Genomic DNA, 26,579 nt, shown 5'->3' with positions numbered 1-26,579 from the left:
TTTTAAGTGTTTTGCGTCCATCAAAATCAAAATTTGCAACACAAAATACTCTCAAGTTAGTCAGTGAAAACTTTTCTTTGTACTTTTGTCAGTTAAATAAAGGTTAAAGAGAATTAACATCACAGATTCTTGATTTTCTTGCATTTTACAATACGCCCCAACATTTCTAGATTTGGGGTTGTACAAGCAAGAACATTTATTTTATTCTAGATCCATATATGTACTGTTGGAGTCTGTGGGGAACAAATGTAAAACGTTTCAAACTGAATATCGAAAAACTCATCCATTACTGTTCTCAATACTGACTAGGTTAGGACTTGACGCTGGTGCAATAGGGGAAAATGACGTCGTCACCTCAAGGGTGGAAAGGGCAACAGACTCAATATCCAATCCTACACTCAGAAAACATGCAGGTTACAAAAGTCACAACACTTCAGAGGGTTAAATATCGCTGTTAAATGTACACTACACATTAAACATGTGTTGGCTAAACAGATAAACACTAGCCAAACACAATTCAAAGACGTTCCCATAGGACCTAAAAACACACCTGACCAACCAAGCAGAGCCAAGATATCTGGTTACAACAGGCAAACTAAGCTTCCATTCAGTGAGGGTTTAGCTGGCTGGTCAGTATTACTCGTACTGCTTTAAAAGGACAATTCTGTTGTTGTTTAAGTGTATAAACCTGATAGTAAATGTCCTTTGAGAGATAACTACCCTCTGTTGAAAGCCGTTGATTGATTTATCAGAGTGAAGACCTCGCGAGCAGGTCAAATAATACCAATACAAACAAACAAACAAACCTGATACAGCTTCTTGACACACTGACTATCATCCCGCAGATTCAAAATCAAATATAGGCTACATCCTTAACGGTGCAGGAAATGTCAAAGCAGATCGGAATTGTTCAATGGAAACTTGTAACTTAAAATTACTAACTTTACTTAATAGCGTCCCCTAACGGGTATTTGTCAATTTTACTAGGCCTAGACGTCTAACTAACGCCCGATTGTTTATTAAAGAAAGTAGGCCTATGGGTTAATTTAATAGGTTCATGGAAAATATATATTTTTAAAAATGTAAAAAGAAATGAAACAAGTAAAAAGACAACAAATAAGTAAATACATTACAATTAGGTTAGGAGTAGAAAAGGAAACAGCTAAAAATGTAATTTTTTTATTATACATGTAAGTACTGAGCTATAAAAATTAAGTACATGTACTTATATAGGGTCAGGATAAGGGTTAATTCCATGTAATTATGCATAATTTATAGTATTACTACAGTAACTACATGTAAAATCTATAACTGACACTGTAAAATAAAGTGTTACCTCAATATAATATTAATACGTCAATATAATATAATTTTATATAATATAATATAAAGATAGCACACAGACATCCAGAAAATAATCATTTATTTTTTACACTTTTATCTTTCCTCATTTCATTATCTTAAAATACTTGAGTACATAGCCTACTTTAAAAGTTGGTTTACACACTTGATGTAGTCAATATCTATGTTTGAAGATAGCCAGTTAAGTGTTTGATAACAAAAAGGGATTTATATCTAGATATCTAGTAAACTGTTGCTTGATAACAACAGGTGTTAAAGATATCTGGCTAATGGTGTTTGAAAAAAGCAGCAAACAATAGTTCATCAGTGTCTGTAATTCTTTAGAGTGTGTTCTGGTGATGTAAAGGTGAGGTATTATGTTGCAGTCACTCTGGGGTTGTCTGGGTCAAAAGTCATGATCTCCATGTGGATAAGACCTGTGAGACATAAAAAAAGGCAGAGTAGCTTTAAATACAAATACACCTCAAGAACAACATGATAATTTAGAAATGTATTTAAAGCAGGTTCAACAGAGTACAGAAGACTTTTAAGTGAGTCTTGTGTGTGTGTGTGTGCGTGTGTGTGTGTGTGTGTGTGTGTGTGTGTGTGTGTGTGCGCGTGTGTGCTCTCACTCTTCCATTCGCTGACGGCCAGCTCCAGACTCTCAAAAGAATCATCGTATGCCGGAGACACAGGCTCGTCTTCAGGGTCATGGTACTCAGACAGATATGGATGTGAAAGGCTGTTTTTTGCTGTAAGTCTGACCTCCGGGTCCAAAACTAGCATGCCTTCCAACAGATCAGTGGCTGTGGATGGAACACGCATTAAATCAAAGCTGAAATACAGTTAAAGATGCAACAGAGATGGGACAAGCTTATATACTGGCTTTACGAAGCCAAAATAATAACACCTATCATAGCAATATAGTAGCTAATGTAGTAGTCTACCACTAGAGGGCGACTTCTACCCATTCAAAACAATGCAATATCACACACATAAAGCTGTTAGTTAATAATTACTGGGTGCTATTGGTTTTAGGTTTAAAATGTTTAGAAAAGTGAAATGAATATAGTTGTTAACATACCAGTAGAATCCATACTAGAAAAGACCTCTTTGAAAGCCTTTTTCTTTTGGACTGGAAGTGAGCGGACATATGACTGAGCCTGCCAACACATCAACACAATAACGACAAACAGACTCGAAAAATATTCCTAAAATAGACAATAACAGACGTCTGACGGTATATGCCTACATCTTTGCTTTGCATTTTCATAACAAGCGTTGAGCTTGGTGTGCCTGTCAGGCTGAGGATCTTCTTCAGCTGGTCAATACCTAAACAATAACGTTAAGGAATAGTCTTTTGCTCGACAGACATATTTAAAAAGCGAGGAAAGAGAAAGGATACTGTCACTGCCTGGGAAAAGCACCTCTCCTGTTATCATCTCGGCCAGGATGCAGCCAGCAGACCAAACATCAACTAAACAAAGAACAGTAAAAATGTGACTTTAAATCGCCTTCTACACAATGTGTTGGGCGGGTCAATGATGAAAGGGTCAAAGGTCACCTGTTTGAGTATAATGCATCCAGTTGAAAATGATTTCGGGGGCTCTGTACCAGCGTGTCACCACATAGCCCGTCATCTCAGTTTCCGCGTGTCTTGCCAGTCCAAAGTCCAGAATCTAACAAATAGTGTAAAAACAGGCCACATAAGCCACTTTTCCAAACCTTTCTTATTGCTTAAAGGGATCCGCAGAGAAGGAGACAAGAGGCCGTTTTTTAAATGGATGTCAATGGAGGACATCACCATGCTAAAAAAAAAACCTTTGTGAGGAAATAGCTTATAATTTAATGAATCGACAGCTTGTTCGCCAATCTTCAGCATGTTTGTTCGTAAACATTAGTTTTGGATTGATCTATTTTTAGGCCGAAAAAAAAAATGCTGTTATAAGAGAAGTCACGGAAAATTGCGCGACAGGAATGATTCAGTTTACAGCACTTCTCATTCATTTCTATGGTATCCGGCTATCCGCAAACAGTGATCGACTGTCGCACAACTCTGAAACCAAATTCAATGACATTGAAGGCTGTACTGTGATTGGTTATCAAGAAACACCTGATCCAAGTTAGCCGTTACGCTTTTTCCAGTGGTAGAGCCACGTATTTCCCAATAACAATACCATCTCTGGCGTTACTGACAGACTGGGAAGAGAGGTGCAGCAACAATGTCAAATATGTGAAAAATAATGTTTTAAACATTCAAGCATGAAAACCTATTCTAGTAGAGTACAAAAACTAAATCAATACTTTGAAAAAGGCATAATATAATATAATATGGCCCCTTTAAATACTTTTTTTTTTTCAAGGAATGAGGAAAGGTTTAATGAGGAGGGGGGAAAGCAGTAGTGAAACAAATAATAATTTTTGTAATATTATTTGTAATATATTTACTATTATTTTGCTGTTTTATTTCATGATCATTATGTTTACCTTTAATTCACAGTTCTCATCCACTGCGAGGTTACTAGGCTTAAGATCCTGAAACAAGATACTAGTGTCATTTCATCAAGTTTCATCAGGGACTGCATTTACATGCACAAAAACACACACACACACACACACACACACACACACAAACAAACACACACACACACACACACACACACACACACACACACACACACACACACACACACACACACACACACACACACAAACAAAACAAACAAACACACACACACACACACACAAAAAACAAACACACACACACACACACACACACACACACAGACACACAGACACACACACTACATTTATCAAAAGTGACAGTAAAGACATTTATAATGTTAAAATGTTATAAATATTGTTATTTTGAACCTTCTATTCATCAAATAATCTAGTATAATAAAAAAAAAAAAAAAAGCAGTTTACACTGCTTAGGCAGCACAACTGATTCCAACACTTATAATATCAGAAATGTTTCTTGAGCATCAAATCATCATATCAGAATGATTTCTGAAGGATCATGTGACACTGAAGACTGAAGTAATGATGCTCCAAATTCAGCTTTGCATCACAGGAATAAATTACATTTCAAAATATATTAAAATAGAAAACAGGTATTTTAATTTGTATTGATATTTTACAATATTACTATTTTTACTGTATCAAATAAAGGCAAACTTTTTTTCAAAAACATAAAAACAATCTTACTGACCCCAAACTTTTGAACGGTAGTGTATATTTATGACTATTTATGAATATTTACTCTACATAGTACATACCCGATGAATAATCCCAGCAGAATGGATATACTGAGGAAAAACATATTATTAGCTGCAATATCATTCAATATTCATGTGTCAATGTCATCAATAAGTGGTTTACAAGGAAGTTAGTGTATGACATCTATCGAAGGCATAAAAAAAAGGACATACAGAAGAAAGGAAGAGTTTAAATAGAAACAAGGCAGACCTTGAGTCCTCGCAGTATCTGATAGAACAGGTATATGATGACTTTGTTGGTTAAGCGTTTCTTCTTCATTATGAGGCTAAGATCCTGCGCTACAAATGGCATCACCATATAGCTGGGGGGGGGAAACATTAGAAAATGTAAGCATTTTCAGTGCTAAAGTTTCTAATTTAGTGAAGCTGGGATTCAAAAAAGAACAAAAAAGAAATCACACAAATCAACTTTAAATGGCCATAAAACCTCTGTATGGAGCACATCCTCTCACTCACACACAAATACATCCACACACACACATGCATGCACTGCATCCCTCAGCCTGTCGTGACAAGCGCAATCTTTCTGCACAGGAATGCGTTCGGTTCATCCCCACACTCACAAAGTATCAAATTTCTCCAGCGAGGAATGAGGGGTGAAGACATTGAGGAGGCAGATCACCTAGAGGAAGAAGAATATTCATTACCAATTAATGAATTGTTAAACATCATTCATTATGATTCGAAGGACAATATAATTTATCCCAAGAATGGATTACAATGATTAAAAATAGTCAAGGTCAACAATTTGACCAGATTAGTGTTCTGTTAATACTCCTCCTATAAAGTGCTTTAGATCATCTGCAGACCAAGCCAAACAGAATTGGATTTAAATGGATAGTTCACCGAAATCTTTTAATTCTGTCATTATTTATTCACGATCAATTTCTTCCTACTGGTGAACATAAAGGAAGACATTTAGAAGAATGTTGGTAACTAAACAGCTGCTGTCCCCCATTGACTTCCATAGTGTAAAATAAATTACTATGAAAGTCAATGAGGACCAGAAACTCTTTGGTTAACAACATTCTTCTAAATAACATATTTTTTATAACAAGCAAGAAATTAATAACAGTTTTGGAACAACACAAGGGTGAGTAAATTATGACAGAATGATCATTTTTGGGTGGGCTATCCCTTTAAAAGGAATATTGATCTTCTTAACTGATTGTATTCAAAAACACTTGTCATGACCACACAAATGTATGCGAACCTGAATGTACTTTTGTGCTTGATCCTATAATTGCTGCTTGCAGATAAATGTTTATTTGCTGCTGTTTAAAAAAAAATCAAAAACTTTTCAAACAAATAACAATGAATTTGTAATTCCAGTAACTTAACTGGATAACAAATTGCATAAATGAATCTAAAACCTCTACAAACCTACATCAGTGTGAGGTCAGGCGTACTGTTTACTAAGCACAGAAACCGGTTTGAGAAGATAAAGGGGGGCTTTCACAACAGTAGTGTCAAGAAATCTTTTCATTCTCTTTCAATTGACGGAAGGATTATGATGCTATTACAAACTACATACATACAAAACAAATGTTAAAGCTCTGGTCTAAATGATGGATGAAAGTTCATCAATTATGAGGGAGGCTGCCATAAGGAAGACTTTCTGTAAAGAAGTTTCTGTAAAAAATACAGAAACATACGATATTTAATACTATCCTAGATTTCTTGTCCTCCTCTTGGGAATTTGAGACTTACATTGTCGTGTTGGATGTGACGGAGCAGCCGGAGCTCTCTGTAGGCACGTTTGGCATGGATCAGAGACTGGAAGGGTCTGTAAAGCTTTTTAATGGCCACCCGTTCCTTTGTCTTCTGGTCGACTGCAGAACTGCACAGAAGTTATCATTAGAAACCATCACATCACACATTCATTTGACATTTTCACAGAGAGATGGCATGCAAGCACTATATCATACAGCTAAAAAAACTCAAATATATTTTCACTATATTCAATCACGGTATAAAGAAATGTTATAGAAATTAGAGCTAAAGATGTAGCTTTCATGCGTATATTTAAATAATAATAATAATATTTTTTTTTAAGTACAATCAACTTGAATGTTTAAGTCATTTAAACTTAAATAACATTAAACTGACTTTAAAACAATGAGTTGAATCTTATATAACTTATAACAGTTGCTATATACTATAAAGGCTATACTGTAAACAGTTAAAAAATACAGCTAAAGGCCATTACTTCTTGTGCCAAGAATTGTTCTGATATTTGCTTGAGGTTTTAAAAAAAATTTTTTAATAGCTTTTATTGTATTTGTTTAGACATTTGTATTATCACAAGGTCTGATTCCAATACCAAAACAACTGTGGTATTTAAAGCATATTCTTTACATAAAATAAAATGCCTGTAATTTGTAATGTTTTATAGTTGTTTTAACATCTGGCCAAAGGACTACAGTTGGAGATTAGCTAATACTGGCACATAACTAATGTGTATTGTCCTTATAAATTAATAAACGTATACAGGCTCATAACTGAGGAGAGCTATATTGATTGAGACAGTGTCAGTATTTTGGTGGAATTTCTGTTATCAGCAAACGTGCTGAAACCTGTCCCTCAAGTATGCGAGTCCACAGCTGTTTATTTTACCTAAGGCTCACTCACTCTCAAGTCTATGTCATAGATGCATATAGCAAATCATATTACTCAATCTCTACATCTGCATAATAAACATAACAGTAGTTTGTGGTGCTCGACAGTGTTTGTAAAAACAATGATGCATCATGCAAACTCAAGACAGAATTATTACATCTACTATACTACTTTTACTGTTAATGTACTGTTTACTATTAGAATAGTCGAATTTGAATAGGGCTGTGTTCATATGCTTCATATTCCAAATCAGTTCCAGAATTTGGCATGTATAAATCCCCTTTATATCTATGTATAAAACATTTTTATAGGCTATATAAATCTTTTAATATCTCTAATTGCCCAACACCATATATAAATGCCGCTTATCATGTGGAATAAACCCCCCTTAACATATATAAGCTCCCCTTTCACATATATAAATCTGACCTACAGTAGCATAAGCCCCCTTTCTTACCATACAGTCCCATAGGCTCCAGAGCCAACGGGCTTGAGTGAGGTGTATCGGTCAGGAACATCCCATGTAGTTTTCTGGACCTCCAGTTTGTAGAATCCCGTTTTCAGAGGTGATGCCATGGAGACGTGCACCTTATTCTTCGTGTCCACTTCTGTCGAAGAGCACTGTTCGACCACTCGGATTGATCACAGCATGACCAGACCCAGGTGAGCGCCAGTCAGAGTCGCGAGGACACGCCCACCTCCACGCACCTTCACCGTCACGTGACCAAGGTGAGGGTCCTTGTGTTCTGCTCAAGCCCAACCAGAGTAACAACAAAAATTATTTTAACAGTTACCAATTGTCTTTTGCGTCGAATAACCCTGACTGTCTTCTGTCTTTATTCCTGAACAACAACGTGTTGAACTTCAAGGAAGTTGAGGGTTTTATTGACCACAGGGATACCATAAAAAATGAAATAGACTGAACAAAATATCAGGAAGAAGTTGAAAACACTTTGAGGTAAATTCCATTTAGAGCCATGGTAACGGTATAACTGTGTTTTGGTAGAAGCTATCTTTTTGTACTGGAAAATATTAAAATATTTGTCCTAATAGTCTATAGGCCTAATATTTTCTGCACTTTCTGAAGACTATAGCCTGTGTAGGTTTTAAAACATATAATACTAGGCCTATATAAAAACGGACACGTTTTTCCTTTGCGTTTTTTTTTTTTTTTTTGGTGCCATTTACCAAACAATACATTGAGACATAATCATTCAAAGTAAAAATAAATAAATAAATAAAACAATGCCGGACAAGAAAAAAATTATAACAAACAACAGAAAAAGGGTGCTAGGCCTATTTTATACTCATACCAGTTTACAATGCTATAAGCTCTGCTTGCCTTTTTACTTGTGCAATTACACAAAACAGAACAATAAAGCTTGAACTCATTTTTAAAGCAAGAAAAGTTAGGTTTGGACTCGACCATTTTCATTTTTATGAATGTGAAACTTACCCATTAATATTTACAATTGTATGAAGTAGCCTATGCCTTATCTTTCTCAATCCCATGATGATCATTGAAGTGTATCATTATGTCAAATCCACTCAGCTGCAAATCCGCTGTATTGTATTATTCATGCCAGGCCAGTAGTTGGCGTGCCGATGTCCCGACCTATCTATGGTCCCGACTCCCTTTGTGAACATGTAGCCTACTACGAATGCGCACGACGTCACACAGTATCGCACAAATTTGCATTTTTTTATTTTACAAAGAGAACAACTAGCAGCTTGAACCCTTTTTCACAAGTTTGGTCCCCTAAACGCAGTTGTCGTGTAAATGAACGGCCAAAACGCATACAAAGTTTTCCATTTTTAGTTGAAAACGGTGTCGTGAACAGGCCCTACAGTTTACTTGAATGTGTATTTCACTGGGTAGCTTTATGTTAAAAGTGCAGCAGGGCACTACTTGTCACACTATTTGGGGTAAGTTGTCACAATGGAACCTTTTAAACCATCTGTTATAGACTTTATAGGCTATAGACTACAGTTCAATTTTTTTGCAAGATTTATTTTTAAGGAAATAATGCTTAATTCATCAAGGGTACATTCAATTGAACAAAAGTGACAGTAAATACTTTTACATTGAAAATTCTGTTTCAAACAAATGCTGTTCTTTTGAATTTTCTATTCATCAATGATTCCTGACATTTTTTTATATAAAAAATATTAAGCAGCACAACATTGTTCATCATTGATAATAAGGAATGTTTCTTAAACACCAAATCAGCATATTATAAATATTTCTGAAGGACCATGTGACTCTGAAGACCAGGGGACCCTGATCCTGATCCGACTTGGTGAGCATAAGAGACTTCTTAAAAAAAAAAAAAAAAACATCTTACGGACCCCAAACTTTTCAACAGTATTGTCTCTTGTGTAGCCTTATCTTTGACCTGACGTTATAAAGTCTGGTCAAGAACCTCCCACTTAAACAGCAAGAGACCATCAAACATGTTTATACCTTAGAACTGTGGGAAAAACTATAACGCATAAATAATGTTGTGGCAGTCTCAAATAAAACCTTGATTATCATTTAGAGATTTGATGTCACTAACCTTATTTCATCTTCAAAAGCACCTGTTGTATTACTCCGACTTTGTAACTCAACTTTGTTTCCAGACAGAGTGATAAAAAGGAAATCAGATCGAAACTTATTATATCAAAAAAGTGTTTTCCAGATTTGTGTGCAATATGGATCAGACTGTGGGCGGACTGTGTGACGTTTGAGGCTGAGACTGATGACATCCAGCATGACCATAGAGCAAATGAGCAAAGGACAAGACATGAAGAGATGACATTCACTAGGGTAAAGTGTGCCATGATGATGATACGTAGCCTACGTATCAGTTCCCACACAGGCCATGATGATGATGATGATGATGATCATCAGTCCCACACAGGCCTACGTTGGCATTGCTTCAGATAATATGACTCATTGTTATTTGTCAGAGAGTCATGAGGTTCCGGGAAACATTAGTTCAAGCTGCATGTACAACAATTGTCTCATTGGTCCTTTGAAAACTGTTATCATTTACTCACGCTCATGTCGTTCTAAACTTGTATGACATTCGTTCTTCTGCAGAACACAAAAGAAGATGGGATCAAAACATAAAAATAACACACATTTGACAAGATCCATTGTTGTCAGACAGCATTTGCCAAGGTTTGCCTGAAAGGTTTTATAAGGCGGGGTTTAGCAATGGGTCAATCCTGAGGTGATTCAGTTACATGTGTTTTCCACATACAGGTGTTACATCAAACAGAGGTAGTGTTTGCAGATTCCTCTTCTTCTGGCTTCAGTGTGTAAGAAAACACTGGATTTCAGAGGAATAAATAGACTCTCTCACAGAAGGTCAAAGGTCAGTTCTTCAAGGCAAATTCAAACACGCAAAAACATGTTCATAATATCACCACGATCAATATCATATAAAACAAATACACACATTCACTTCTCCTCTTTTCTTGCTTGCTTCCTAATCTGGTTGTCTAAACCTGGCATTTCTATGTTATGAATATTGTTATTGGCTCTTTTGAAAGTCGCGTTGGATATTCATGTACAATTATAATAGCATTTTGTTTTGAAATTTTTATTTTTATTTTTGTAGTACCTGGTCAATGACAAAGCAGGTTTTTTTCATGTCAGGTTGGGGCAGGTTGTTTAAGAAAATCAAAGAAAATTGTAAATATATATATATATATATATATAATTGTTTAAATTACCAAAAGTGTGCAAAATAATGGTTTGATATATATATATTTTTTTCCTCTTCAGTTTTTACTGCTTCATGAACTGTTGAACACAGACTTTTTTTTTTCTCAAGTCAATGTCAATATATCAATGTCAAATTCCATTATATTAACTTAGGTCGCAAGTTATAAAAATGGAAACCATTGTGAAACCAGCATTCCCCATTAATGTAAAATGTCTTTTTTTCCCCAAGGCAAAATTGAGAAAAATGTAAACTTATTTGGACTTAAAAAAAACATGATCATAATATTCAATGTAGTAAATAGTGATAACTACAATATATATAGTATTTTTAGGCAAATAATTTATGAATAGTGTCTAAAAGTTGGCTGTGTAATTAGGGCCTGTCATAATAAATTGAATATTTGACCAACGGTGGCCTCTTCTGGTTTTAGGCAGCATTACAAGTTTTAGGTGAGATTCATTTCTTTCTTTTCTTTTTTATCTTTAGGCGTTTGTACTTCTAATTCAGCTCAGTCAGGTAATGCTTGGTAAGTAAATGTCATTTTAGGGAGGATTGTATATATATATGGTAGGCTAATATATAAGTAGAAATCAATCTTGGCTTTAGGTCTCTTTGTCACGTCTGATAATGTACTCCGAAAGTGTCCATAACTGCAATACACGTATTCAAAACATACACCATTACACAGTGATTTTCAAAGCAATTAAAGCAGTGTGATATGGTCAAATAAACATGATGTGTTAGTGGAAAAGAGTGAGGCCTTGATGTCGGTTTACTTTGAAGGTGTGGGGGAGACTCACTGCCCATGAGGCACAGAGGTGGCAGGAGATTGGTTGTGTTTTTGTGATGCCCACTGTGAGGTGAATAGGGATTGGTCGCATGACTGTGATGCTGGGCGAGAGGTGTGGCACGATTGGGTGTGTTTTCATGAATGTGTTTGTGTGTTCTTTCTTTGGCACACTGTGAACTCCCACCGCACAGACACACCCACTCAAACAAACACCTACTCAACACACCCACCATCTGTGTGACCATGAGCCCATAACATGGCTCTTCTTCTCTCTGGCTATTCCACACATATACAGGCAAAGGTTTCATATTTAAAATGTTGGGTAATTAAATCAGAGGTGGACTTATGACATTTCCTAAATAAGACGACTGATTTAAAATATCCTGCAGTTTCGATCCCTACACTTTTTATTTAGCATTTCCACTCAGTTTCATTGTTTGGATTGATAGTTAGGCCAAACATGACCTTGCCCATGTCAGCCCCTCTATAAAGCTGAATGAGGCTTCCATTTCACATTAGTGTTAAGAAGACCTACTTGAGCTGATATAAGTGAATGTGAAATAAACAAGTACAGATAGATAGATAGATAGATAGATAGATAGATAGATAGATAGATAGATAGATAGATAGATACACAAAGACAATTTTTGTTTAAAATATATATTGACAAAGAAAAAATATAGGCCTGCATGTTTTTGTTTAAATGTGATGCTAACAAACAAACATGTTTTGTTTAAATGCTATATTAACAAACAAACAAACATATTTTTGTTTAAATTATATATTGACAAAGAACAAATATAGGCCTGCATGTTTTTGTTTAAATGTGATACTAACAAACAAACCAACAAACAAACAAACAAACATGTTTTTGTTGAAATGTTATATTAAAAAACAAACAAACAAACAAACATGTTTTGTTTGAATGTTAAATTAACAAACAAACAAACAAACACACACACACACACACACACACACACACACACACACACACACACACACATGTTTCTATTTAAATTTTATATTAATAAACACACAAGTCTTTGTTTGAATGTTATATTAACAAACAAATGTTTCTGTTTAAATGTTATAAACACACAAGTCTTTGTTTGATCGTTATTGTAACAAACAACCAGCACTTTTAAAAGTGTAGACTCTCAGAGAACATTGAGATGAATAATCACGGCTGTTTTTGTGTCTCTCGTGTATGGACTTGGACTAGGCGATGTCTGAAGCCCAGCCCTCTTCCATCAGCGGCCGCCGGGTCGCACTAGCGGACAATAACTCCACTGTGAACTGACGCTCACCTCCCGTTATCCCTCACCGAATCCACACGCAGCACAGCCGCGGATGATAGACAAGAGACGGGCTTCCCGGAGTTTGAGCGTCTAAAATACACTGGGACTCATTTTACTCATTAGTTTCTAGGAAATCCATTCATTGCGTGGAGAGACAGACAGACAAACACACACACGTGTGTAACGTTACAGGGTCGGGCACGAGCGCTCCCGGTGAAGTTATAGACTGAAAGTCTCCTCGCTCGTGCGGATTAATCGGGATTCAAATCACTGCGAGTCTGTTGGGAGGAGAAGCGTCGCGTTTTTTTCTTTACAAAAAGATTTCATCGCTTTAAATGCAGGTAAGAAAATAATAACACTCTGTTGATTTCAAACCTGCTGTGCATTTTACACTTTCTGTTGTTGCGTGCTAGATTTAATCTGTTATTAGTGCACTTTAACTTCTGTGGTTTGCTGCTAATGTTTAGACGCAGATTATATCATATCAGAGGCACAAAAGTTGCCAACACCAATTATACCTGAATATGCACATGTCTGTGTCTTTTGCCATAGAATAACACTGAATATATGAGCGTTTAAGTGAAAACTGCGCTTAAATGTATATATATATATATATATATATATATATATATATATATATATATATATATATATATACATATAACAGAACATTTTCATGAATTAGGAATTGTCAGTCTGTATTGTCATGTTGATGTGTAGCCTAGTTGCTTTATTTAGACGGAGGAGCTCATTCAGAGGTTGCAGTTGGAAAGAGGTTGTTTTGTTTCATAATTGTTGTTTTAATGTTAATGTTTACACTGGTGTATCAGATTAGCCTACAGTATATTTATGATAAAGTGGTCAGGATTTGTGAAACCTGTAGATATAATCTCAATGAACTTGCTGTCATGAACAGCTGCACTTAAAGGTGCACAAGAGTCCTTTTTTTCTAAATTAAAATGTTAAAGTAATGAATGGTACTCATGTGAAATAGCATTCAAATTATGTAAACTAACATAATATGAAGATTCTAGACACATCGACCTTCTAGATAAAGATGTTTGATTCGACATGGATCAGGCCATCCCTTCCATGTTTGACTTAATCTGACCAGCATGCATTTGTCTAAATTGCAAGTACTAGGCTACTATTATCGTTTCTAATAATGTTTACATACAGAGCTTTCAGCCAGTAGCCCACTTTACAAGGCAACTTACAAGGCAAGACAAAGTTTCGATGTAAAGTAGTAAAACTTCATACATCCAGGCCAGTAGGTGTCAGTAAAGAAAATAAAATACTGAGTGCACTTTTAACAGTAATGGACTGCTTGCACAACACGTTCTACTTATTACAACTCTGGGGATTCGGGTAAAAGCGCATTATTACAACGTTTTATGGCTTTCAATTGATTAAGACAACTAATGTTCTCTGCGATAACGTGAATTATCTTGAATCTGCTGAAATGTTCCTATAAATATATTTTCTTTTTGTAAATTTTTAATAATAAATGAATATATTTCACCACTAACCTGCAGCAGTCAAGTGCTTGTCTTCTCATTAAAGGAACACTCCACTTTTTTTGGAAATAGGCTCATTTTCCAACTTCCCTAGAGTTAAAGCAGCACTCAGTAGGTTTGGAAATGTCTTCGCTGTTTTCTCGCAGGTTTCGTTTTAGAGCTCCCCCTATAGTTTCGGAATAGATATTTGAGAAAACTGTCGTAAAACCATTGGCAACTTTCCCCCCTCCCATCTTCTCCCTCTGGTCACGTGCATTTGTTTTCAGAGAAGCCGCCGGCGAACGCACAGAGCCATGTCAACTGAGGTATGTATGATACTCAGAATGATATCATATAAATGTACGTGTGCAGTGCCGTACAGCAATTCGTTACATCGCGAGACTTGATATCACGCGATACTTTCTGACGCGGAGGCCGGCGGCCCGCCGGCCCAAAGTTGCAAGTGTGGTTTTTCCGCTCACAGGCGCTCGGGGGGGCGAGACGACCACGATTCAACCCGAAAAAAGTCATATAACTATTCCAATGACTCCGAAGCTGTTCGGTTAACGTAAAAAAAAGTTACTTAGAGCACCTTTAAACAGTTGAGTTTTCGAATCCATTTATTCAGCCGATCTCCGGGTCTGGCGGTAGCACTTTTAGCATAGCTTAGCATAGATCATTGAATCTGATTAGACCGTTAGCATCTCTCTCAAAAAATTTACCAAAGAGTTTCGATATTTTTCCTATTTAAAACTTGACTCTTCCTTAGTTACATCGTGTACTAAGACCGACAGAAAATAAAAAATTGCGGTTTTCTAGGCCAATATGACTAGGAACTATACTCTCATTCCTGCGTAATAATCAAGGTACTGTGCTGCCGTACCAGCAGACGCAATGATATTACGCAGCGCCTGAAAATAGTCCCCAGCTCGGTAACTTCCAACGTGACTGGCACTAATAATTTTGTAATATCATTGCGCCTGCTGGTACGGCAGCACAGTACCTTGATTATTACGCAGGAATGAGAGTATAGTACCTAGTCATATTGGCCTAGAAAATCGCAACTTTTCATTTTCTGTCGGTCTTAGTACACGATGTAACTACAGAAGAGTTTTGAATAGGATAAATATCGAAACTCTTTGGTCATTTTTTTGAGAGAGATTCTAACGGTTTAATCAGATTCAATGATCTATGCTAAGCTATGCTAAAAGTGCTACCGCCAGATCCGGAGATCGGCTGAATGGATTCGAAAACGGTAAAACTCAACTGTTTAACTCAGGGGGAGTTGGAAAATGAGCCTATTTCCAAAAAAGTGGAGCGTTCCTTTAACAGTGTTTTTCTCTTACTGATCACTGTTGAGTTTAGTTTAAATTAATTTGACTGATAAAAAGCCGGAAATAAATGAGTTGTAAAACGGAAACCCAAAACGGAAGTGCGTCACGAAGCTCAAGTACTCCATTCACTAATTCACATTTGAAAATGGATCCACTGCATCCCAATGCTCAGCAATGTGTTTGCATGCACTTTCAAAGTTCGATTTCAGTCAGACTAAAGCAGAAAGCAGTCTTTTTAAAATGTCGTGTGAACACTTTCTGACTGAAATCGCACCGATCTCGTAGAGCCGTTGCCACCGATGGTCTATGATCAACTTAACTCACGATGCTTTTGGGAAAGGCAGCCCTGGTTTTTGTGAAGTCGGTGAATGCGATTCAAGCTGGGCTTCATCCATATCCTGAAAGATGGAAACTGTTAATGCTTAACTACACAAAAACCCGCTGTAGGAAGGTGTGAAGTACAAGAGTTTTTAATGAGCATGTGTTTTAGAAGGTCATCAATCTGCCTCCCAGCATCTGTTGCCTTGTGGTGCATTCTTCATCTGTGTGTTTCGTTGTGGCATGAGGGCTTCAGATGCCTTTTAACCATAAGGCACTGAACTTGACATTTTAGTGATCTGGTACATCTGCACCGTTCATGCTTCAGCCAAGAAACACAAAGCAGCCTCATATTTATTTTAAAGTGTTGTGAATTTTGTCATACTGGAATGAGTTTAGATTATACTGGGGGATTTTAAATAAGACACAAGAGATCTAGATTTATTATAATTCCTTCTGTACAGGTTAATGGTTGCGTCAATTCGATAACAACAATAAGTCCGATGGAACTAGACGACGTTAGGCCTGTTAGTCTGACTGAAATTTTACCAGTCTGGGGCCGGTTGAATAAACTGCTTAGACTAGTCTTAACAATTAGTCATTACGTTTTTTTTCTTCAAGAGGTCCTAACTTTTTTTTAAAGTAGCCTAAGTTACATGAAAAGATAGATCTGTCTAATTTGAATTGGAAAAGTAAGACTGATTAACTGCTAGTTAGACAAACTAGTTTTTAAGACAGTCTTAACATAGTGGCTAAGCAACTGGCCTAAGTCTGGTTATGTGAAGTCAGACTAACAGATCTACACGGAAATTTATATATCATCTTAAATTGATTGTAAATCTTTAAATTTATCTGTGTATGACCAACAAAGTAAACTAAAGTGCAGTTTTTTTTCAGGTCCAAATGATAAAAATACACATATTATTCATTAATTTGACCCATCCCTTATTGGTTTTTCCACATCCACCCATAGAGGAACACTTCTAGGTTCAGTTTATGTGCATTTGCGCTGTTTTATCTCTTCATTATCTGCACAAAGATGTGAACGTGGAGACAAAAATGTTGCGGTTTAAGTAAAATAGAAATCCTTCTCCTGTTTCCATCTCTGGCTTTCGTGATTTAGCAGAAACCTTGCTCAAAGATGACCATCTGCTCGCTGCTTTGTAGTTTCCTTCAGCACAATATCAGATTAACCCCTCACCTCATGTTCTATGGGAGTGTGGTGTGGAGCAGAACGGGATGGTTGTAGCGTGAAACCACTGGTCTGGAGGGTGTTGGCCAGGGTTAACAGGTGGTAGCAGACATGGATCCTGAAGGGTCGGCCCTCTCATGCAAACGCTTCGCCTAAAACACTGGTCTCGTCATTTAAACTTGTGGTCCGTGATATTGATTCTGTCAGGTCAGCCGATTCGATCAGCACTGTGTCATCAACTTATGTGTCGCTGAGTGAAAACTGAAAGATCGTACAGTGCACTGCATTCTAGTTTTTGGTCTTTTGCTTTAGCTTTTTTTTAATGCTTTGTTTTAAATGGTGCGAGGAACAAGAGGTACTGAACTTGACGTTTTAGTGATCTGGTACATCGGCAGCCAAGATACTCAAAGCAACCTCATATTTGTTGTACAATGTTGTGATCATATAATATTTTCAACTAGAATGAGTTTAGATTATGCATTTGAATTTTAAATGCATCACAACACAAGACATCTAGATTTATTCTAATTCAGAGTACATGTTAATGGATGGGTCAGTTTTGTTTGTGAAAGTCGATCTATTTGAACTAGATGATGTTACACACGCAAGCTTGTGTTTCCAAATAACAGGGATCATAAAACATTGACATACTGTATTAGGGAATTTAAAATTGTGGTTTCCAGGCAAGGAAAAGTAATAGAAATTAATGAAATCTGAAAGACAGTAAATCTGAATTTGACTAGTTATGTTCATGGTAACACAATAAGTTTTAATTTTTGTTAACAAATTAGACCTTTTTGTAAATATTTTTTCATCTCAAATATAAAAATTCATCGGTAAATGATGTGTTTACCTGATGCCTATGATATATATGCCTAAACAATCAGACATTCTCCTTTTCTAATATTCTTGTTTATTTCATTACATTTTTAACATTTTTGGTCCCTGGTCTTTCTGTCATTGTTTTCTTAACCCGAGTAATGCTTTCCAAGCCCACACATAGAAGGTTATGCAGAACTGGAAAATGGGAAGTAGAAAAATCATATTTAGTGTTTATTTATCAAGGGATGTGTGGGAATGTGGAAAAAGCCTCGAGGTAGAAAAAAAAGAAAAAAAAAAGAAAGAACAAATCTTTCTGTATTCTAATGTTATGCCCGTGCTGCCATGCCGAGGTCAGTTTGCTCAAAGCTGTTGGACATACAGCGAGTAACATGAGGATTGGTTAGAAGATCAGATGCTCACTAATAATAATCTGGCAAACAGATGAAAGCTTGCAAAGAGATTTGAAATTGGCCTGCTCTTTTGATTGTTGTAGTTCAGGTCAGTTCGACCCACTGTATACCAGGACGGAGCAGCTCCTGAACCCTTTAACTCACTACCATTTGCAATGTTATTGAAATTAATGCAAGTGGGATAAAAGTTAATAAGTTGTGCATTACTATTGCTCATACTTATGGTTAGACCAGAAAATCTTGCAAGTCAACATATTGAACACCACAGTGACCAACCCAAAACACCCTGGTAATCACATATCAACTCGTAAAAAAAAAACAAAAACAAAAAAAACCCAAGCATAGGAAAATGTAGAATTAGCTAATTGAAGTGAATTATCCCTATCCCACAGTATAATTGTATATTAAAATCATGTTGTTTCCTGTGTGCGTGAGTGAGTGTGTGTGCGTGCGTGCGTGTGTGTGTGCGTGTGTGTGTGTGCGCGCGCGCGCGCGTGTGTGTGTGTGTGTGTGCGTGTGCGTGTGCGCATGTATTAAAAGAAAGCCCACCCGGGACTTCTCATTAGTTCTGGTCACGTGTAAAGGCCTTGCATACCTCTCCTTTCTTCCTGTTGGGTAAACTTTTACACTAACGACCCTCAGATTAGCATACACACCAGCTTTCTAGCATTTCCACTACTTTACAGCCTATAAAACCACACTAGTTGTAATGATTACTGTACTTGTAACTTTTTCATTCTTTCTATAAGAGAGCTGATCTTCTGAGAATAAATGACTTCGTACACCTCATTTCTCAATGCCCTGCTGAGAAACTAAACCTCAAATGCTAGGCTAGTGTGCCAACAACCATCCTAGCTGTGCCCTCTCCATAAATAACCCTTTTCATGAGCGCACACGGTTTAAGTGTTTGCTTTACCAGAGTGAGCTTTTCCTGTATTTTAATCTAGACTGTGGTTTGACAGAGGCCCTTGCAGATATTAGGAAGCATGTGGAGGTGTTGCCTGTGCTAAGAGGCGAGGACAGTTGTGGCTAGCAATGCATGATCTCTTCAGGGTGGGTGATTGCTTATTCTCAGTTCATTTGAGTGGGTGTCGAATGTGTGAAAACACTTTTACTGTCTCCCACTCACACTTGTCAGTCTCTCTCCCACTGACCCCCACACACACACACATATACACACACACACACACACACACACACACACACACACACACACACACACACACAGATTCCTCTCCATGATATATTATGCAAGTGTGGCAAGTTGTTGAGCTAAAAATATTCAGTGTTGCATATGTGCTGTGACATAAGTGTGTTTTCCTGTGGAGGCCATGTATGGAGTTTTTACGTGAGGTTTTGGTGAATCTGGAGAACGTAGCTCATAAAATATGAAATGTTTTCTCTGATCTGACACCAGACTAAACGAAAATTTTGTTTATACTCTTTTTTTTCTTCTTCTCATGTCCGCTCTTGTGTTTTCCAGTTTCTTCGCCTGTAATATTGGCTACAGTTCATTTCTTGTTTTATTTATTTTCCTGTGACATTGAACTGTAAAGGAATAGTTCATCCAACAGCCCTTATTTGCCCTTCCTCATGCTGTTCCAACCCCCTTTTTTTTCTTCATGTAAAAATAATTTGACGTTTTGAAGACTCCTTTGAGTTGGAGAGTTTAGCTGTGTTTTGTACAATGTGAGCAAATCGGACTGATTCATTAATGAATTGCCAGATCATTCTGTTCATTAAAAATAACTTTCAAAGAATCCAAAGAACAAGTCGGTTCTCTGGTTTAACTCGCTGACTCATTCACAGCTCACTTTCATGTTAGTTTTGGGTGTCGTATTTGGAGCCAAACTGTCATTGAATGGAAAAGAGCTGCATGAAGAAAAATTACATTGTGTAGGTTCGAACAAGATAAGCGTAAGCAAACAATGACAGAATTCTCATTTTTGGATGAACTATAAAGGAGGTGATTTGACATACCCCACTTGCCTTTGTCCCCTGCAGAGCTATGCCAGCCATATGAAATATGGCTCCATGTAAGTACAGTAAGCCGGGTCTGTGTCACAGACAGCCAGCCTGACATGACAGCTGCATCTGCTCTCATTTTGCCTAATCCATTAGCTGAAATGTTACAAGTCACTGGAGGGGGTTTGACCTGGGGTCCTTTTGACAATATATTGGCTTTATCTGTGGACATCCGCACAGTGACTCACATATTTGTTTGGGTGAGAGGATATTAACTTTGACTACTGAAGCAAAGCAATTGTACCAGAGTTGGCCAGCGACCTTTTGGTGGGTAGTTGCGTAAAGGGGGAAGGGGGGGGGGGGGGGGGGAGAGGCCGTTTTTGAGACAGGATTTTAGTCACATTATAATCTTACTTGCATTCTTATTTTTTTATATGAATATTACATTATTATTATGTACTGTACATGTACATCTCTTGTTGAAATCTAATGTAATGTGTTGTTTACATTATGTTGTTAGAGTATAGTTTGTACATTTGCGTATGCAAGTTAAAACGCCTAGAGAAAGTTGTTGTTATGACTAAGATTTCACCGGGTGTCATGGATCAGCGGTATAGTTCATTATCTGTTTACCTCAGCTAGTTAGTTAATTGCTCACAGACCGCAGTGCAGATGGTAACAGCTAGTCCATCTGTGCAGCTAGCATCACCCCATTATTGTAATTGCATGTCTTACTGAAAGGAAAGCATCTAAACTGTTGTGTGGAAGAAGTGTGACATGAATAAAGCAAGACAAATGACACAATATTAAGTATATACATTTTATTTTGAGTTTTCAAAAATGTGCTTGAATATAATACACACACACACACACACACACACACACATATACATATATAGGCTATATATATATATATATATATATATATACATACATACATACATACATACATACATATACTATTCTTTTTTGTAAATAGGGCTCCTACTGTTCTGAAAATAAGAAAGCTATTATATTTTATCAGTGCGTGGGTTTCCCAAACTCTTCTACCATTGTTCAGCCAAACACATGCCATTGGTTGAGCCAGTAGTTGACATGTCAGACTGCTCAAATATACAGCAACATTGAAAGTACACTGTAAAAAATGTGGCTGCGATTAGTTAAAATTTGTTGAGATAACTTAAATATCCAACTTAACCAAACTAAACTTAAGTTAACTAAACTTAATATTTTAAGTCAAGCTTGAACACATACTTTTTAAAGTTGAAACAATGTTGGATTTTAAGTTGTGCTAAATAATCACAGCAATTTTTTTTACAGTGTAGGGATGCACCAATATAAATTTTTTGTCCGATACCAAAAGCCGATAATTCTTTATATTTGAAAGCCGATAACCGATATATTGGCCGATAAATCTAAATCCAAGTTTTTATATAATTTTTGTGAGCCTTATTACAAAAACAAAAGTCTCACTATTAAAAGCCATGTCCCAAGTGGGCAATTATAATGATGCTCTTATTGTAATTGTATGTAACCTATATAACAGACTTGCGCTGCACATGTTGCACTTTACTGTATTTTCCTTTTTCGAAGAGATTCCAATCATATTTCAAGCAATTCAAAACCATCATGGTGAACATGCGCAATTGTGCATCTGAAGTGTCTCAGAGAAAGGAATCATCTGCTTTAAAGGTGACATATGATATTATGCCCCTTTTCACAAGATGTAATATAAATATATGGTGTCCCCTCAATGTGTCCATGAAATTTCAGTTCAAAATACCTCAGATAATTTATTAGGCCTATAGCTTTTAAAATGTGACCCTTTTTGAGTGTGAGCAAAAACGTGCTGTTTTTGTGTGTGTCCCTTTAAATGCAAATGAGCTGTTGCTCCCGCCCCGTTCAGAAGACGGCTGATCCTTTACACAAGCTTCGGATACTATATATAACAATTTGCGAATAATCTCTCATTCATCCAAAACCTCATAAATAAGCAGTAGCGGAGAGCAGTCTTACAGAGAGACTCAGGAATAGGTTGTAACTTTTAGACTGCGCCTGGACGTTTCTGAAAGGTTAGTGATACTGAATACATTTATTTAGTTGTTGTGGAGTTACATTGATTCATCTTTGATTAAGTTTGAAAAGAAATCCATTTTGTCAACCCACCCCTAGCATCCACACAACCTGTTGTAGCTTATCCATGTTATGTGCACCAAATAGACACTGACAGAGAAACGCTAGTTAAATGTCACAGTTTCAGAAAAAAAAAAAAAGTTTGCCCAATATTTTTGGTTGCTGAAATTTCAATGCATCACTAATGTACATTGTATGAATAGCACTGTATTTTTGAATAAATTATTAGACCAAAACCAAAAAAAGGGGCTTTTTGTAATTGATCCTTAAACACTTAACCAATGCAGTTCAGGGTGGGATGATCTGTGTGTTCGTCCAATTGGCTTTGGGAAACCTAATGGTGCGCACTTAATCTTGCCATATAAACCACAGCTCTGGAAATGCATGCAAAAGTGCAAATTGTCATTATTACGCATGCATGAGTGAATTACTCATAAGGCCATAGTGGTGCTATTTAACACAGTCTTCCACGCTTATAATGGCTTTAAATGTGGTTAGTTTGCACTCAGTTCCACTTGCAGGCACCGCTGTACAGTAATACAAGCTGGCTGAGTTAACCTTATTTGGCAGGAAGCTGTAAAAGATCTATGCCATGGCTAAAATCAATGAGGCCAAACCATTGCACGGGTAACAAGCCTTTCAAGTGTCGATCCCAAGCATCTGCCTCTCACTTCAATCACACCCTCAGAGAGAAAGGAGGATTATAACTCTCAATGCAGAATCACCCCCTTCCTTACCCAAATCTCAAATGATCGGGATAATGAAGAGAGTGGGGGAAGAGAGAGATGGTGGGATGCTGGACTGACTCAACACACCCTCCTCTCCAGTTATGCCTGCTCCATAATCCCTTAATCCCATTGGCTCTGGCAATAATTCTGCTTGATCAACTGATCAATTTATAACTACCACTTCAGCCGTGCTACACATAGCTGAGTACAGAGTATTAAAGGCATGCGGAGACTGCTGTAGCTCAAGAATAGTGACAGACACAGTTGAACAGTTATTAAAAAGCAAAGTGTGTATTTTTTCACGTTGTCTAAATGCTTTTATTCAGGTTGAATGTGCAAAGACAACTTAATGATATCCACTATGAATGGATAGTAAAAAAAAAAACGTTTCCATTTAGAAATATATTTAAAAACCATTTTCAAAATAATGTGTAAAATGTGTACACTCATATTTTTTTACCGTTTTACTTGATGGTTATATCACATGACATTTTTAAGGTCATTACATTGAAACTTTTAAAATGTACCGTAAATGGTTTACACTTTTCAAAACCATAGGAAAAAAAATAATTAATAAATAAATACAATATATTTACAATATAAAAAGTATATATAAATACACTTTTTATATTGTAAATATTTTGTATTTATTTATTTATTTATTTAGGAAATTTGTACATTATGTGTTAGTTTATGTAATATGTCTGGTCTGTATTTTGTGTCAATTTTGCTGCTGCAACACCGCAATTTCCCCTTGGGGATCAATACAGTTTTTCTATTTCTATATTTCTATAAATATAAAGATTGTTACTCATAATTTAAACTAGTAATTTATTCTGCTAAACAAGATTGTTCTTTACTATGGAAACTTTGTTTGTTATTGACGTAGTCTCTGCACATTTGAATGGATAAAAGATCAAATATTACATATACATATTACAAAAACATTAAATCATCATCATATAAATCATATTACCATATAAATTATCACCTATAAAAATAAATGCACATTGGACATGCCAATGGGTTGTGTTTATGTAACAACTTACAGTTAGCATACATCTGAATTTACTGCTGAATGAAGGGAATGTTTTCTTTGGATTTGGAGTTGGTTCAAAGACATTCTTGCTGTGAGGATGTTCCAGCGCTTGTCTTATCTCTCAAAGTCAAATCAGGGCTAAAATACTTTTAAAAAGCTCAAAGCATATATCTGATTTGATTCTGTTGTCGTTGAAAGATTCTTAGGCTAAGCTCTGCCTTCTGAGTCTCAGCCAAAGTAACAATTCGGCTGCTTGTAAAACAAAACGTTTGTTTCATGTTTGTTCATGAGCCTCAAACATTCATAAAAGAAAGATAAAAGAACTTAAAATGAGGATGTAGATGAATGAATGTCTTGCTACTATCATGTTGGCTTGTGTCAGCCTTGGCTAAAGATTCGTTCCCTGTCTTGAGGGTGTTCCAGTTTCTATTTTATTGCAGAATTAGTTGTATTCCACACAGACGGGTGAAAAAGTTAATGGATTTCCTGACAAGAAATTAAACTAAACGTACTCATAAAGGAAGAAATGATGCGTTCCTATGCCAGGGCTGTGCCTTCAGGGCAAGAGACATAAAGCGGATTTGAAACCCTTTCCCATGGTCTCCATGAATCTGCTGCATGTCTTTATTATGGGATAGTGACAGCAGTGTTCTGCTGATAGAATTAGAGTGAATTTCTGCAGTCTGTCATCATGGCTATATACTCTTTCATTAGATTTTGTCGCAGTCACATTTTCTTGAATGTCTACTCATGAAAATGGTTGTGTGATTGTCTCTAAATAAACCTCATAAAATGTTGTAATCTAATTCAACTTCTGTGTTCCATACTAACCATAACAGTAGTGCAAGGCCATGTACACACTGCTTGTTGCTTATCTTCCCAGTGCCTAATCCTTGTTATACAAAGTTTATTTTTAGGGGACTTTTACTGCCTAAATAATGATAAACATGATCAAATTCATGAAAAATGTTTGAATGATTATCGACAACGTCCTGCAATCACTGATTTGGGTGTTAAGTTTGGGCTTTTAGGGAGGAACGAAAGCGCACCGCTGTGAAGGAAAGAAATGCAGTGAAATCACAAAGCCCTAGTTTCTTGCTGTCATTGCAAAGTCTGACAGCATGTAAAAAGTGCATAAAAAGCATGTTACACACTGTAAAAAGTGATCAGTTGACTTAACTTAAAAAAGTGAGTAAACCCCTTGCCTTGAAATTATTAAGTAAAAAACTTCTTGTAGTTGAAAAAATTAAGTTATGTGAACTTGACAATTCCACATAACTTAATTTTTTCAAGTACGCATATAAAGTTTAATGTAACTAGTGATGTAACCGTTGTTGTGGGCAGCTTAACACCGGTAACACCGACTATCGCATCAAGCCTATTGTACAAAGCTAATTCATTAGCTTTTAATCAGTAATCAATCCAGTGTGTTACTACCAGTGTTAATTAAACTGCATGAGCCCTTCATATGGGCTTGCTGAATATCATTTGGTAACGCTTTTTAAGGTGACCTAGTTACACATTACTACATGTACTTACTATATTAACAGTGAATTTTGCATAATGGCAAGTAACCCTAACCGTAACTTTATAGTAAGTACATGTAGTTAATTAATATCACTCGGTACTTATTTGAGTAAGTACAGTGTAACTACAGCACCTTAAAATAAAGTGTAGCCTGTCATTATGTGGATGCAAAGAGTTGTTGTTTTCCTCCTACACAGATTTGGAGTTGTCCAGGCTGAGGCCTTCTCAGCAATACTGATGATTACACTGAACCAGGAGAGTGGATTTAAATTACTGTGTTTACTGGCTGGGTTTTGCTTCATGGACCATGAGATGTGAACCCTCCTATGAAAGATCCACTCACTGAGTTTAGTGTTATGGTGGAAGAGGGAAAAATAAAGGTGGTGGAATGGGGGAAAAAAGGAGGGAGAGAGATTTTCATGGCCTAACTGCTGAGCCTTGTAATTAAGTGGAGAAGTTGGCTGAGGACTCGGGATGTTGTTTGTTCCAGCTTTTGGTCAGTAAAGAGGAAATCTCTGCAAGCCATGTTATGACCACTGAGGAGCATGTTATCTTCAGCCACTTCTTGGC

General features: G+C 36.6%; 2 protein-coding genes across 5 annotated transcripts in view; one reads left to right on the top strand and one right to left on the bottom strand.

The window, feature by feature from the left end:
* Positions 1–1,408: 1,408 nt before the first annotated feature.
* Positions 1,409–8,848, bottom strand: LOC306985524 (mitogen-activated protein kinase 14A). The gene is made up of 13 exons (XM_079587877.1): positions 8,698–8,848; positions 7,699–7,987; positions 6,333–6,462; positions 5,186–5,244; positions 4,813–4,924; positions 4,623–4,652; positions 3,829–3,876; positions 2,906–3,020; positions 2,747–2,818; positions 2,594–2,673; positions 2,426–2,504; positions 1,974–2,147; positions 1,409–1,778 (listed from the first exon to the last, which is right to left on the bottom strand). Exons 2-13 carry the CDS (start codon positions 7,815–7,817, stop codon positions 1,717–1,719), a joined length of 1,080 nt encoding a protein of 359 aa, XP_079444003.1. The 5' UTR covers positions 7,818–7,987; positions 8,698–8,848; the 3' UTR covers positions 1,409–1,716.
* A 122-nt stretch (positions 8,849–8,970) lies between these two features.
* plxnb1a (plexin b1a) overlaps positions 8,971–26,579 on the top strand; it is a 79,866-nt gene continuing 62,257 nt past the window's right edge. For 3 of the 4 annotated variants that reach the window (XM_079587850.1, XM_079587849.1, XM_079587847.1), the window contains exons 1-7: positions 8,971–9,167; positions 9,494–9,541; positions 9,913–10,050; positions 10,327–10,407; positions 10,492–10,603; positions 11,741–11,817; positions 12,970–13,386. The gene's annotated coding sequence lies outside the window, so the exon portion shown is untranslated. The remainder of the gene's footprint in view (positions 9,168–9,493; positions 9,542–9,912; positions 10,051–10,326; positions 10,408–10,491; positions 10,604–11,740; positions 11,818–12,969; positions 13,387–26,579) is intronic. The other variant, XM_079587848.1, reaches the window with a different exon arrangement.

Source organism: Phoxinus phoxinus (assembly GCF_949152265.1).
Source record: "Phoxinus phoxinus genome assembly, chromosome: 18".
NCBI lineage: Eukaryota > Metazoa > Chordata > Actinopteri > Cypriniformes > Leuciscidae > Phoxinus > Phoxinus phoxinus.
Note: the sequence above shows the minus strand (reverse complement) of the source record. Positions and strands in the feature narration are given on the sequence as shown.

Bases quoted from the DNA above. Each gene is read 5' to 3' on its own strand.
- LOC306985524 (XM_079587877.1), bottom strand. From the start codon at position 7,817: ATGGCATCACCTCTGAAAACGGGATTCTACAAACTGGAGGTCCAGAAA. The intron at 6,463-7,698 runs GTAAGAAAGGGG...ACTTCTGTGCAG, and splicing joins GGAGCCTATGGGACTGTATG to TTCTGCAGTCGACCAGAAGA. The intron at 2,674-2,746 runs GTATCCTTTCTC...GTTATTGTTTAG, and splicing joins GCTTTTCCCAGGCAGTGACA to GTATTGACCAGCTGAAGAAG.